Source organism: Melanostigma gelatinosum (genome assembly GCF_949748355.1).
Source record: "Melanostigma gelatinosum genome assembly, chromosome: 6".
Lineage (NCBI taxonomy): Eukaryota > Metazoa > Chordata > Actinopteri > Perciformes > Zoarcidae > Melanostigma > Melanostigma gelatinosum.
In genome coordinates, this window is record NC_136639.1 from 2,108,367 (window position 1) to 2,123,795 (window position 15,429).

The window sequence follows — 15,429 nt, forward strand, 5'->3', positions numbered from 1 at the left end:
AGATATACATTTGCTATGAATTAACCCCGTTTGTCCTGCACATCCTGCCGTGAAGTAGACCAGAAAATTGAAACAAATCGGTTTATGATACCGACTGATTCAACAGGAACGTTTTTAATGTTAAATCTGCCCTGAGTGGGACTCTCTACCGTGTAAACAAATAATCTGCAACAAACAGAGCGGTTTAAATAGTTTTGTGATTTAAAAGAGCATAAAAGATGCTTCATAAATCACGTTTATTATTGTTGTTATCGTTGTGTGTGCTCTCAGGTGGACATGTAACGGAGACACTGAACCTCAGACCGCGATCGCCGGCAACTACAGCGGTTCTGTTGGAACATCAGCTGGACTAACCTCAGGTTACACTGCAATACATACACTGATCAATAATCACACTCATGCTCACGGTCATGTGACTGAGGACTTCTTTCATATCTCTCTCTCTCACACACACACACCAAAACACACACACAACTCTTCATCTGGTTTCTTTTCACTTTATTTCTTCAAAAGAAAAAGTCCAGCTCGTCTCTCCGCCCATTTTTCTTCTTTTTCTTAGAAAACAAAAACAAAACAAACGGCCTCGTACAAACATTTAAAAACGACGAACAGCAGAAACAACAGAGAAACGCTGGACACACGGTGGAGGAAGAGGAGTTCTTCCTCGGCGCTGCTCGCTCTCCTCACTGTGCAGTAAGTACAGCAGTAAACCCGCTTCCTAAGCATTGAGATATATATATATATATACATATACATATATATACACACAGACACACAGAGTTGGCAGATGAGTGCAGAAGTGGACAAAGAAAGGCTAAACAAGTACGTTTTCTGAAAGTGAAGTTCATGTTGAGTTTCATCTGTTAAAACGCCACGTTAATGTCTGTCAAACTAACTTATGCAGTATACATATATACATATATATATATATACATACATACATACATACATACATATGTATTAAACCTGTGATGAAACGTTGACATGATTTCATGAAGACGATCCGCGCTTCACTTGACAAACAGTTTCTTTTGTTGGATTCAGTAGAAACAGCACCGGATGTTTGAAACAACACGAGAGACGTCTGATGCACGTCACATGTCCCCAACATGTCCCCAACATGTCCCCTTCATCCCCTCAGACGGCTGAAGACAGCAGCGGCTGATGTCTACAACACGTCAGCGTGGACGTGGATCGAGTTCACAGGAGCCACTGAGAAATGTTCTTCTAGGTTCTGATCCCTGAAGTTAATGACCGATAGAAACGTCATCGTACGGCGGACTCGGGTTTCATGAACATGATTAAATACATGCAGAGAGTGGATGCCGGAGAACTTCCCCTTCACCGTGTCAGACATGCTAGCTCTGGCTAACGTTACCGAGCACGCGCAATCATCAGAGTGCATGATGGGAATATTTCAGGAGTCATTTAGCGTCTGTGCTCTCTGGTGAGAGCTGCACGTGCTCAGTATGGATCGGGCAGCGATGATCAACCGTCTGGATATTTAACCAGCTTTGATTTTCGGAGCTAAAACGACCAACGACATGATGTCAAACGGTTTAAAAATGGCGTCTAGCTTCAACGTACTGGGACTGATGTCATGTTTCAGATTCCTGTTTTATATCTTCACAACACGTTCACGTCAGCCGATTTATTTAGTTTCTCTCTTTAAGTCTAACTTCAGTCACTTCCTGTTTCTTTAAGTGCTCTTTGACCGACCAATCAGCTGCACGGAGCCCTCCTGCTCTCCGTCGCCCCCTAGAGGTCCATCCTGTGTTTCAGAATGTAAATCTACTTCCCAGCGGTGTTGTGAACTTGATTATCTGTTTCGCTGTGACCTCATCATTTTGGCATTCGCGTTGTCGCTTTAAAGGACGCTCAGAAAACAGACTCCGCCCCTTTAGAAGCCTTCAGACGTGCGCTTGTTTCTACACTTTAACTTCACTTTGGTACAAGCATATTGCTCCTTTACATCCATTCTGATTCATACTGCTCTCTCTCAGAGGGAGGAGGACTCACACAGCTGCCGCCGCCGCCTCTCTTCAAGTTCATCTTCTTTAAGTCCATGATTAGGAGAGAGAGAGAGAGAGAGACAGAGAGCGAGAGACAGAGAGCGAGAGAGAGAGAGACAGAGACAGGTGTATAGCTCCGCAAAAAGAAGCACATTTAGCAGGAAACAAATGACAAAAGACTGAAAGTTCAAACTGAGATGGTGATTAGAAAAAGAAAAGGCGCAGCGCCGCTTCCGAGGACCGTCGGTTCTACAAAGTTCCTCACAGAAACACTCATGATGTGCGTTTTATTTTTTCAGCCAGATCGGCGCTTCATTCTTCCCAAGTCCAGGAAAAGCGGTCAGAGTTTAGCCGGGACGAACCGAACCGGTTTCATGATGAGTCCAGGTGTGTGTGTGTGTGTGTGTGTGTGTGTGTTATTTGTTGCGCAGCAGCTCCAGCTGGTCCTGGTATTCGGTGAACAGTCTCTGGAATCGCAGGTTTTCCACGATGACGGGTAAAACCTCCCGCAGCAGCTCGCGCTTGCGGAGGCCCTGAACACACAGAGAACAGTTAGCAACGCTAGCTCGTTAGCAACGCTAGCTCGTCAGCAACGCTAGCTCGTCAGCAACGCTAGCTCGTCAGCAACGCTAGCTCGTCAGCAACGCTAGCTCGTCAGCAACGCTAGCTCGTCAGCAACGCTAGCTCGTCTGCAACGCTAGCTCGTCTGCAACGCTAGCTCGTCTGCAACGCTAGCTCGTCAGCAACGCTAGCTCATTAGCAAAGCTAGCTCGTTAGCAACGGGTACCAACAAACAAGACGCCGGCGTTCACCGTGTGACGGACCGGAGACGCATCATCACGTCTTACAATCATTAGACGCAGGGAGGACGACGGGCGAACATGACTCAGCATTTCTCTCATGAGGATTCTTTGATTCGTGGGAACATATTTGATGACGAGCAACATAACGTCGAGCTGATTGGTGCTTTCCGTTCACGTAGTTCATGAAGGAAAGAACACAGAGAAACGAAACCTTTCCTCTCCGTTCGTGCCGGTGTTTGTTGTGTCGTAGAACAGAAAGCGGAGCTCAGTGTTTGACTGAAACATTTTCAATGTCAGCGCAGACCAGACCCACGCCTTCTGTTCTGACCTTTCACAATAAAAGCCCTGGACTTCTAAGTGTTTACCAGAGGGGGAACTGAAACATATCCGACAGTATCTTTCGCCTCAGACAGAAGCTGCTCTGGTCAACAGGACGCTGCTCGTTGATCCTCTGCCTGGCAGAATCGATTCAAACCTCTCAACGGAAACAAACGTTGCAAGTGTCGCAAATTTGCATCACTGATTGTTTTGATGAGTAATATTCTGAGCATCTTCGTGTGTAGTCGACATGTCCCCCCCGCAGTGTGAAGGCCTGAAGACATTGGTTCTATGAGTGGAAGGAAAAAGGTCGTACCAGAGTGGTGGGCTCCCAGGCCGTGGCGGCTGATTTGTGGACGGGACCCAGCAGCTCCTTACACAGCTCTCTGAGACGATGCTCTGAGCCTGGGAACACACACACACAGCTGTGTTCAAAGCGCTCTTTCACTGCAGAATGACGCTCATGGAAGAGTCGGTTACCTTCGTTGACGAGGAAGCGGGCGTAGATGAGCAGCCAGTAGCGGTACTCCTGCGCCGACTGCAGGGTGAGAGCGGACGCCAGCTGGTTCTCCAGGAAGGCCAGCGTCATGCTCTGCTGCAGGTGGTGAGGGGTGGAGGACAGGCGGGACGCCAGCCGCCCGGCGCTGCAGGGACAAGAGAGACAGACGGACTCATTTACCTCTTTGTTACATTTGAGAAGCGGGAGATGTGATATAAAAAAAACACAGATTCTTAGATGCAGGAAAAATCTGAAGTTTGGAACTGAAATGTAAATTGATTCTCGATGTTTGATAATCCCATCGTAGCCCTCATCGTGCCTGGAGATTCCCACCCCTGTTCATATTGCTGTTCCTACTTGAGGTTGCGTCCCTGCATGACAGCCAGCGGCCCCGAGGACACAGGTGCATCGTGGGAAGGCAGGCAGCTCCTGAAGTCCGCACACTGGACCATAGAGTCTCCTTTGTCCGCTATCAGAGTCCTGAGAGAGACAGTGGGAGACGTTTAATGCTTCAGTCTCACTCCACAAGTCTCACTTCCAACCATCATCATCAGCCGTGTCTCACCACGTCTCCAGGGAGGAGCTGAAGCAGTAGGACTTCCCGTTGGACAGTCCGATGACGGGGACTCCATGCTGGGTCAGCAGAGACTGAGACACTGTGGTGTCAGCACCTACACACACACACACACACACACACACACACACACACACACACACACACACACACACACACACACACACGACTGGATGAACACTTGTTATGGATCATCATCATCAAGAGGAAGATTACAATTAAATCGGTAGGAAATACATTTATTTGCTTTATTTCAATGAGTGTGTGTTGAGCACAGAGCTGGAGTCAGGATGTGGATAGCCTAGCTTAGCATAAAGGCTGGAAGCAGCTAGCCTGGTTCTGTGCATATAGACTGTATAAGTGGACGTAGTTATTGTGACGTCACCCATCGGTTTGTGGACCGATGATGTTTTGAAGCCTCGAGTTCAGCGTTTTGGCCGTCGCCATCTTTGTTTTTTGCAACCAGAAGTGACGAGAGGCTGGAGCTAAGTACAACACAACGCTGAATCAAAACGTTAATATTGACTTCCGTGAAGTGTAAACACACTACGAAAGGGTTGAAGTGACTAATAGAGACCTGTCAATCACAGTAGCCCCGCCCTAAAGCATCCCCTGCTTTATGGTCTGTGTGACTCTAAATGGAGCATAATGTACTAAATGAACATCATGCTGTATTGAAGAAGACTTGAAACTAGAGATTGAGACATAAACTCATGTTTACAATGTTTACTGAGGGAATAAATCAAGAGAGAAGTAGAGTCATTTTCTATAGACTTCTATACAACCAGAGGAGTCGCCCCCTGGTGGACATTAGAGAGAATGCAGCTTTAACGCGTGAAGCTTTGGCTTCACTGAAGGAACCGGAGGTTGTCTCCTGCTTACAGCTGTACTTAACAGGGTCAATATCCTTTCAGGGGAGTTCGGTGCTGGAACTGGTTTCTGTTTTAAATGAACCGACTCCAGCTCTGTACTGTGGATCATCTTCTTCCAGGACAGTTACGTTTATTCCTAAAAACTCTTCCTGCATCATCACACGTCTCACCAGATAAAATGGTCAGCAGAGACTCGTTCTTCACCAGAGCCTTCTGTCTCTGAACGTCCCTGCACACAGACAGACAGCTGATTCATGAAACAACATGGCTGCTCTCGCACAGCTCTACGTCAACAACCTCCACTGAATCGGCTTTCTATCCACTGCTACAGGAGGAGAAGTTACAATCAACATGTCAAGGTCTCTGTAGCGCACTTACGTTTGTGCCACAGGTCTGAGACACATGTTCCACATCAGTCTACATGTGGGGAAAATACCAGACAATAAATCAATGAAAACAGATAAAGTCCACCGACCAGACGGACAGCGTCGCTCCAGCCGTCAGCGCCATGACGAAGTGGGCGGAGCAGTGCAGGGCCGAGGCAGGCGTGGCCAGCTGGATGGCCGGGAGGAGCCGCCGCCCACAGGAAGAGAACACCGACAACATCCTGTCCTGGCAGGCGACGGCGATGACGTCGCTGGGGGGGGGGGGGGGATTCAGTTATTTATTGAAGCTCAGTGCCATAGCACCATAGTCTCACACCGTCCCGGGGAGCCTCGTACCTGCTCCCTGCAGCCGTGACCACCGAGCTGGGCAGCAGCGTGTTCCAGTCTCGGCCGTCTCTGGAGCACCGCAGCTGGCTGAGCTTCGAACCCGCGACCAGCGACACCTCGTTCTCCACCTCCAGGAACACCGAGGGCTCCATGCTCACCTGCACACACGCACGCATTAACTACACACTGCCAACAGGTGAGACACAGCGGCATCCCAACAGGTCAGTCAATAACACAAACACCTGCGTCGTCAATCGTTCCGAGGAGCTGAACTGTGTAAACAAACTGCAGAAACATGAGGAATTGTGGGTAGAAAGAGATGGATGCTTGTGTGTGTTCCCACTGGTCACCAGTAGAGGGAGATGATCAGATGCTCATCAAAGCCGGGACCCCCGAGACATTCACTACACTACACAGGCCTGCTCAACTCTTCTGTTGAATATTCACCCGACGCTTTGATGACCGACTGATAACGTCCTCTTTATTTATTACGTTCTATTGTACACACGCACGCACGCACACACACACACACACACACACACACACACACGCACGCACGCAGTTACCTGCAGACTGAAGGCCTTCTTTATACTCGGCGTCGGTAGTTTGAGAGCAGCTACAGGAGCCGCCACCCTGCTGGGCTCCCGCTCCACTGGAGGAGATATCTGAGGAAGAGGAGCGACAACACATTCATCCACCGCTCATCAAGCACATCTGCACAAAGGCAGCTTTGACCAGACAACTTGGAAAAACATCAGAGCAACAAGAAGCTTTGACTGACTTTCCAGAACTAAACCATCTGTGAGAGACACGGTAGAGTTCTCTCTACGTGCCGTATTAAAGTCACATGTTCTTCCTCTTTGCTTTATTAATGTTCTCATAAAAAGGATGAATATAGTTCATCGATGCTCGTCTTCTCCCTCCGTCTCTCTACCTGAGTGAAGGGCTGGGCGGTGGGGGCGGCCATCTTGTCTTTCCTGGGCCGTCCCTTCTTCCTCTTCTCCACCACCCCGTCTCCTCCGTCCATCAGCAGCTCGGGCTTCCTCTTGCTGAACGACAGGTTCTTGTTGATGGAGGCCATCTTGTCCTCGCTGTCGCTGCTGGTGTCGTCTTTGGTTTTCAGGTCTTTCAGGGCGGAGATGCCGTCCTTTGGCCTGCTGGACGGAAACACAAAGTCCCGTTGATTTAGGGACGTTTGTCCTTTCTTTAACTCCTCCTCTCCCCTTACACTGAGTCACTCACCTGTCCAGAGGCACCAGTCCGACTATGGAGGAGATGGTGGCGGTGACCCCCGGCGTGGCCTTTGACCTCTCTGTGAACCTGGAGTCCAAAGCCTTCATCGGCTCGATCTTGGAGGCGGAGGTGAGCAGCAGACTGGACTTCACACTGGAGCAGAGAGAAGAAGAGAAGATCCAGAGTGACTCGAATGGAGGGTCAGTATTGACAGATGACAACACCACAGAAGAAGTCCGCTCGTACCCGTCCTCCAGCCCCTTGGCGGCGCTGTTGGCCGGAGGCGAGGTGAGCATGGGGTCGTGGCCGGGCCTCAGGCCCAGAGAAGAGGCCTGTCCCGGGCTGGAGTCGGAGCTGAGCTGGGAGGTGAGCTGGTTGGACATGGAGGAGCCCGAGGGCAGGATGGGAGCGCTGTTGAACAGAGCCGGAGAGAAGTCCCTGCAGAGAGAAGACGGGACTATTAGTCTTTATTCTTACTCTCCGGGCCGCCATAGCGCTCGGATGCGTTCCCTACCCGGTGTCCAGCTGAGCGATGCAGAGCGGCGTGATTCGTCTTCTGCCGTCTGGGGTTCTCGTCTCCACCTGCTTCTTCAGAAGGTTCTGCAAGACCACGAAAAGAGAACACATGAAGGAAGTTAAGCTGAATATCAGTACATGAGCCGATACCGCGGTTCAGCCTGCGTCCAACGCTCAGCGCTGCTCGTCTCACCTTCCTGATGTCCTCCAGAGACTCTCCGTTCATCACGCTGTTGAGTTTGGGGGCCGCGGACTCGGGCCCGGCGCCGCTCGGCCCCGAGTTGGCCTGCTGGGCCGAGCTCTGCCGCTCCTGCTGGTATTTGAGCATCTCGGGGTTCTCGATGATGGTGGTGGAGAGCTGAGCCTCGGTGCTGGTGATCGCCAGACTCTTCCCGTAGATGTTCTGGTGGATGCTGTTCTGTACGCCAGAGGAGAGAGAGGGAGGGTTCATTTGGGTTCTTGATCGTGCCGAACAAAGAATAGTTTCAGTCTCAGAGTTAAATAACTAAGTTCGGTGCGTTTGTGTGATTCTCTGATGGAGGGCGACGAACCTTCTCCTCCTCGTTCAGCGGGTCTCCCAGTTCGTCCAGAGAGAAGTCCAGGTAGGCCACCGTCCCGTCCATGGAACACACCAACATCCCCAGACCCGTCAGAGTCCTGACACACAAACACATCGGACTCAGAGGGGCGGACGCTACATTCACAGAGGAGTCGCGAGGAGGCGTTTGTTTCCGTCGTGCAATCATGAATGAGTGTAGCCGGATCTTCTGTGCAGAAATACCGGCTTTGATCACAACGAACACACGTACAAACAAACGTACAAACAAATACAAAGAAGCTGCATTAACACCAGCTTCACACTGTTCACTACAGCCCTATTTTAAACGATGTAAATGTAGCTGCGGAGCTTCTTTGACCTCATCTCAATGTTGCGTCTGCGCAACAGTGACGACAACCTCACAGGGGGAGACACTAACGCACGCTAACGCACACACTAACGCACACTAACGCACGCTAACGCACGCTAACGCACACTAACGCACACACTAACGCACACACTAACGCGCACACTAACGCACACACTAACGCACACACTAACGCACGCTAACGCACGCTAACGCACGCTAACGCACACACTAACGCACACTAACACACACTAACGCACGCTAACGCACACACTAACGCACGCTAACGCACGCTAACGCACACACTAACACACACTAACGCACACACTAACGCACGCTAACGCACGCTAACGCACACACTAACGCACGCTAACGCACGCTAACGCACGCTAACGCACACACTAACACACACTAACGCACGCTAACGCACACACTAACGCACGCTAACGCACGCTAACGCACACACTAACGCACACACTAACGCACACACTAACGCACACACTAACGCACGCTAACGCACACACTAACGCACACACTAACGCACGCTAACGCACGCTAACGCACACACTAACGCACGCTAACGGACACACTAATGCACACGTGACTCACCAGGAAATGTCCATAATGGATTTATCGAACAGATCGTGGATGACCACCAGGGGGCGCTTCAGAGAGGTCAGCTGAAGAGGGGAGACAGACGGACAGGAAACGATCGTATCGTCAGGAAATACACAGAAACTATGACGGGATATTTGGCAGGTGTTTGCCAGGTGTTTGCCAGGTGTTTGCCAGGTGTTTGCCAGGTGTTTGACAGGTTTGGGGTCAGAAAAAAGATACAAACCGTGAACAACTGAAGATTTGGCTTGAAATCTGCAACCTGACTGAGGAACCTGCGTCCCCGGTGCTGGACTTGGACGTATTAACATTTCCTAAAACAAACTGACCCAGACGGAGAGCGATCGGTCTTTGCTGCCGACGGCGCAGCAGCAGTACGGACAGCCGGGTTTCGGGGCGCTGCCGTTCTTCTGCTTCTTCTTGAAGATCTTCGGGTTGAATTTCTACGGAGACAGAAACCAGATGAGTCAGCGTGCCGATGAGCCGCGGGGCTGAAGTGCACAGGCGAAGGCTGAACGTGAGGCTCAAACGTCCTCACCACCACGGTCACAGCTTTACGGTGGCCCACGAAGTCCATGTTGGTCTTCCAGCCGTCTCTCTCCACGATCTGAGCGGTGGGGCCGGAGTTGTTCATGGCGTGAGCCGACACCAGGTACTGACCGTCTGGAGACCAGGACAGACGCAGGACGTGGGTCGTCCCTCCACACTGACACACAGAGACGAGAGAACTGTGGTCAAACCCTCGTGAGTGAACCGTGCGTGTGGAAGAACGGGCCGGAGAGCATGCGGACGAGACGAGACAAATGCAGATGTTCAAAGTAATGAGGCCCGACTGTCCCTGTACCTCGTTGAAGGGTTTGGTGATGTTGGCCTCCATCTGCCAGTCCACCGTCCTCCACACTCTCAGGCTGTGGTCGTCGGCCTGCGAGGCGATGTATTTCCCCACCGGATCCCACGTCAGACCTTTGACCAGCCCGGTGTGTCCTCGCAGACAAGTCACCATCTCTGGACGGACACAAAGGAGACGGAGACAGGATGAGTGAGACGTCTCTGACGACACGTTATTCACGACCAAACGTTCAGAGCTTCAGCTTCTCAAGTATGTAGATCTACTGCCTTTACTTATCTCAGGAATACTTAGGTTTGAACGCATCAGTCAGGCAAGATGAGCAACTTGATCACGTCACCTTTGACTGAAGGCATAAAAAAACTAAAACTGCCGTATAAATTACAGTATGCAGAGGTTTCAGGAGTTTACCTGGAAACTTGCGAGCGTTCCAGATGACGATGGTGTTGTCCACGCTGCAGGAGGCCAGCCACACGTCATGAGGAGACCACGCCACGTCCATCACATCTACCAACACACACACACACACACACACACACACACACACACACACACACACACACACACACACACACACACACACACACACACACACACACACACACACACACACACACACACACACACACACACACACACACACACACACACACACACCACTGCCTGAGTCTCAAGACATATTACTACTTAACCCTCTGAAACTTTACATTGTGCTCTGTGTGGTCTTGATCTTCACTGTAATATAAAGTCCTGCTCCTCTATGGAGACAGAACTATCATGACTAGAACCACCTCCCCCTCCTCCCCTCCCTCCTCTCTCCTCCCCCCTCTCCTCCCCTCCCTCCTCTCTCCTCCTCCCTCTCTCCTCTCCTCCCTCCTCTCCTCCCTCCTCTCCTCCCTCCTCTCTCCTCTCCTCCCTCCTCTCTCCTCTCCTCCCCCCTCCCCCCTCTCTCCTCCTCCTCCCCCCTCTACTCTCTCTCCTCCCCTCTCCTCCCCCCTCCTCTCCTCCCCTCCTCTCTCCTCCCTCCTCTCTCCTCCCCCTCCTCCCCCCTCCTCTCCCCTCTCCTCCCCCCTCCTCTCCCCTCTCTCCTCCTCCTCCCCCCTCTCCTCTCTCTCCTCCCCCTCCTCTCCTCCTCTCTCCTCCTCCCCCCATGGCGATCGCTCAGAGCAGCCTTAACGTTGTGTGTGTACATGTATATCAGAGTGTGTGTGTGTGTGCGTTACCTCCAGTGTGGTTCCTCAGGATGGTGACACACCTCCACTGCTCCACGTTGGCCAGCTTACTGCTCGACCCGAACACTGTGGTCGGGCCGATGAATCTACACACACACACACTTCATTTGAATTTACAAAAAGTGTCTGAAAATTCCTCTAAAAATGCAACATGACTTTCTAAATCATCCGTCTGACCACCGTGTGTGTGTGTGTGTGTGTGTGTGTGTGTACGTACGCAGCTCTCTTCCACACCATGACCAGCTTGTCGTCTCCTCCTGATGCCAGGTACAGCCCGTTGTTGGACCAGCGCACACAGTTCACACACGCTGCAGAGACAGAAATACACCCGGGTCATGAATCTGCCCTGCATGGATTTGTGCTGACGAGGCATTAATAACGGCGCCTGCAGTATAGCGGCGCAGGAGGTCGCGTTATTAAATCTGACCGCGCGGTCGTTTGATTGGAACACAATCAAACGAGTGCAGACACACAGCGGACACTGAGCAGCGGAGGTTGTCCGTGGAGGAGAATAAAATATGAAGAAGAGTTAAACTTCTCAGACTTTCAGGCTGCAGGCATGAAGTATAAATATAAATATATATATATATATATATATATATATATATATATATATATATATATATATATATATATATATATATATATATATATATATATATATTACTATTCATAGCTGGACACACAGCAGATGTGAATGCAGGGGTTGTAGAGTGGTACAAATACTGTAGTATCAGTGGTACAAATACTGTAGTATCAGTGGTACAAATACAGTGGTATTAGTGTTATAAATACTGTAGTATCAGTGAAATAAATACTGTAGTATCAGTGAAATAAATACAGTAGTATCAGTGGTACAAATACTGTAGTATCAGTGAAATAAATACTGTAGTATCAGTGAAATAAATACAGTAGTATCAGTGGTACAAATACTGTAGTATCAGTGAAATAAATACTGTAGTATCAGTGAAATAAATACTGTAGTATCAGTGAAATAAATACAGTAGTATCAGTGAAATAAATACAGTAGTATCAGTGGTACAAATACAGTAGTATCAGTGGTACAAATACAGTAGTATCAGTGGTACAAATACAGTAGTATCAGTGGTACAAATACAGTAGTATCAGTGGTACAAATACTGTAGTATCAGTGGTACAAATACAGTAGTATCAGTGGTACAAATACTGTAGTATCAGTGGTACAAATACTGTAGTATCAGTGGTACAAATACAGTAGTATCAGTGGTACAAATACTGTAGTATCAGTGGTACAAATACTGTAGTATCAGTGGTACAAATACTGTAGTATCAGTGGTACAAATACAGTAGTATCAGTGGTACAAATACTGTAGTATCAGTGGTACAAACACTGTAGTATCAGTGGTACAAATACTGTAGTATCAGTGGTACAAACACTGTAGTATCAGTGGTACAAATACTGTAGTATCAGTGGTACAAACACTGTAGTATCAGTGGTACAAACACTGTAGTATCAGTGGTACAAACACTGTAGTATCAGTGGTACAAATACTGTAGTATCAGTGGTACAAACACTGTAGTATCAGTGGTACAAACACTGTAGTATCAGTGGTACAAATACTGTAGTATCAGTGGTACAAACACTGTAGTATCAGTGGTACAAACACTGTAGTATCAGTGGTACCGGTTTACCGAGGTGGTTGTCCATCTGGCAAAGCATCTTGGGAATATTCTCGTTCTTCTCGTCCTCATCTCTGAGGACCGGCGCCATGTTCCAGATCATCACCTTCCCAGAGTCCTCTCCTGAGAAAACACATCCAACATCAAGACACATCGTTTGTTTCATGCCGGCACGATAACGGCAGCGTTGGGTTTTATTTTGAAAATCCCACAGGATGTGAACGAAGGCACGGGTCTTACCTTGCCCACCGGTTGCAAACTTTGTCCCATCGGGATGGATGTCAACCGAAAATATGGGTTTGCCTGTGAAACACATTGAAGGACGTTTGTCAAATCACAGTTTTAACGGATTCAAAGGTAAACAAACAACAGACGCTGTGGAGCGATATCACAGACTGATAATCAATAATAACTGATACATTATCAGGGACCCATTTCAACGTAACACAGGAATATCACAGTACTCTTCTTACTGTCGGCCTGACGGTAGAGCTGAGCGACACGGAGACAATCTAGTATCACGTTAGACCCGGAGGGTGATGTTACAACGATACTGTGGGTCGACTATTGGTGCTCTTACTGAATATTTACACATTGAGATCATTTGATAAGTAATGAACAGTATGGATAGAATCACTAAGTGGGTAAAGGCAAATAAAACAGATACAACCGTCTGGTAAGACGTGTAATACAACACTTACTGACATATTACCATATCTAAAATCTAACGCCTCGTCTCACGTCATATTCATGTAATATCAAGATGTTTCCCGGCTCTATCTGATGGAGGATTCCATTAAGTCACAGCATGAACCACGACCTGACACGGCTCCTGGTTTTGTTAGTGACTGTGGATTCTCAGATTGTAAAACAAACCAACGTGTGAAATAACTCAGATGATATATTTAATTTCTCAAAACTCTCACTTTGTTTATATCATTATAAACGTAATATCTTTGGGTTTTGGACAGTTGGTCCGACGCACTAACGTACAACACCACCATGTAGCAGAGTAAATGATTGTTTGTAATCTTCTTATTATCAGCCCTCATATACGTATGATGGGGATGTGTTTGTAGCATGTTTTGCTAAAAGAAATTGGAGATTAAATGACAATTGCTAAGAACGAATGCAGTAACAATGCCAGGTTGTCTAATGATCTGTGTGATTTGTTCTTTCTACTTCTGAATCTAGCTGTTTCTTTGGTAAGGAACAGTGTCATATTTTGGATAGAATAAGGCCATGTCAAATCCCTCGTGTGTGCAACATACCGCGGCAATATATATATCTCAAAGATATAGAAACCTAAAAACTTCACTCCAATGACATCAATCGTCAGCTGCAGACAAAATTCAGGCCATTACATCGACCAACGGTTAACTTTCACCAAACTGTCTGTCTGGATATATAACATTACAACACAACAATCCTTCTGTATATATATATATATATATATATATATATATATATATATATTTGAGTTATTGTGGATTTTTTTACATATATAATATTCTTTACCGTTTTATTACTTATTTATAATAATTGTTTTTTACTATGTCTCTTGTTTGCACTATACTGTGTGTGTGTATATATATATATATATATATATATATATATATATATATATATATATATATATATATATATATTCCACTATGCTGCTGTAGTCCTGTAAATGTCCCCACTGTGGGACTAATAAAGGATAATGTCATCTTATCTTAAACTGACAGCTTGGAGACACTTTTCGTGGCTCCATATCGAGCTCGTTCTCTGTCACTAAACAAGGTGTTTGTTTAAAACACAGATTTCGTGTTGAACGTTAAACTATAACGTTAGCTCACTCTGAGACTTCAACGTGGGTCATTTTGTCAGTTAATCGCAGAATCAGAACCGTTTATTTGCCAAAGTATGATGCACATACAAGGAATTTGACCTGGTGGGTGGTGCACAACATTAAAACAATCAACACCGTGCAAACAAATAGAAACATATTAAAATGTAGCATAAAATATAAAATATAGTGCACAGACAAACATAACAGTACTTTAAGTGAGCTAACGTCAGGCTAGCCGGGTGGGTGGGCTAACTAGCTAAGCTAGCTAAGGTTAGCAAACATTATAAGACATTTAAGAATCAAAAGAGTGATGCTGATAAGTGACAGAAACACCAGACGTGTGTGTTCAGTTGCAGGGTTCACGTCCGCGGTGTGCGAGTGACTATTAAGTGACAAACAAGTCAAACAAGTGTCGACCACCACCACCATGATGCCTCCTTATCAATCCTCCCTCCACCGACAACAAAAGCCCAACTTGGTCCAACAGATTCCTGCACAAAGCTTACCGTTGTGGCTCACCCAGCTCGGCTTCAGCAGCTTCATTTTCAACTTAAATCATATATATATATTTAAATATATATATAACGCTAACCGCCGCCACCTCCACTCCACTCCTCCCTTTGTCTCAAACTCCGTCCGACACTTTGTTGTTTTTGAGATTCAACTCCTCCATCTCTGCGGCAGCATCTCCCCGAAAAACCCGAGCAAAGTGGGGCAAGATAGTGCAGCTCCGAGTCCGGAAGACAAAAGACGTGACACCAGGAAGTGTTTCCGTTGTTTTTTGACCGCGGACCGGA

General features: G+C 47.7%; 1 protein-coding gene across 3 annotated transcripts; it reads right to left on the reverse strand.

Annotated features, from left to right (window-relative positions):
- Positions 1-481: 481 nt before the first annotated feature.
- On the reverse strand, positions 482-15,271 carry hira (histone cell cycle regulator a). 3 transcript variants are annotated; one of them, XM_079269488.1, is made up of 25 exons: positions 15,139-15,271; positions 13,039-13,101; positions 12,811-12,921; positions 11,357-11,447; positions 11,131-11,225; positions 10,319-10,414; positions 9,905-10,065; positions 9,599-9,766; positions 9,390-9,503; positions 9,055-9,125; positions 8,092-8,197; positions 7,734-7,958; positions 7,539-7,624; positions 7,271-7,462; positions 7,034-7,177; positions 6,726-6,948; positions 6,358-6,456; positions 5,801-5,949; positions 5,554-5,715; positions 5,249-5,307; positions 4,198-4,303; positions 3,990-4,112; positions 3,614-3,777; positions 3,450-3,538; positions 482-2,545 (listed from the first exon to the last, which is right to left on the reverse strand). In XM_079269488.1, exons 1-25 carry the CDS (start codon positions 15,173-15,175, stop codon positions 2,429-2,431), a joined length of 3,051 nt encoding a protein of 1,016 aa, XP_079125614.1. In that variant the 5' UTR covers positions 15,176-15,271; the 3' UTR covers positions 482-2,428. The 3 variants fall into 3 exon arrangements, with proteins under 3 accessions (XP_079125614.1, XP_079125613.1, XP_079125612.1); XM_079269487.1 differs by having other exon boundaries at positions 6,726-6,945; positions 7,034-7,462; XM_079269486.1 differs by having other exon boundaries at positions 7,034-7,462.
- Positions 15,272-15,429: the final 158 nt, after the last annotated feature.

Bases quoted from the DNA above. Each gene is read 5' to 3' on its own strand.
- hira (XM_079269486.1), bottom strand. From the start codon at position 15,175: ATGAAGCTGCTGAAGCCGAGCTGGGTGAGCCACAACG. The intron at 6,949-7,033 runs GTGAGTGACTCA...GTTTCCGTCCAG, and splicing joins GGACTGGTGCCTCTGGACAG to CAGGCCAAAGGACGGCATCT. The intron at 5,308-5,553 runs GTCGGTGGACTT...GTCTGTGTGCAG, and splicing joins GGAGCGACGCTGTCCGTCTG to GGACGTTCAGAGACAGAAGG.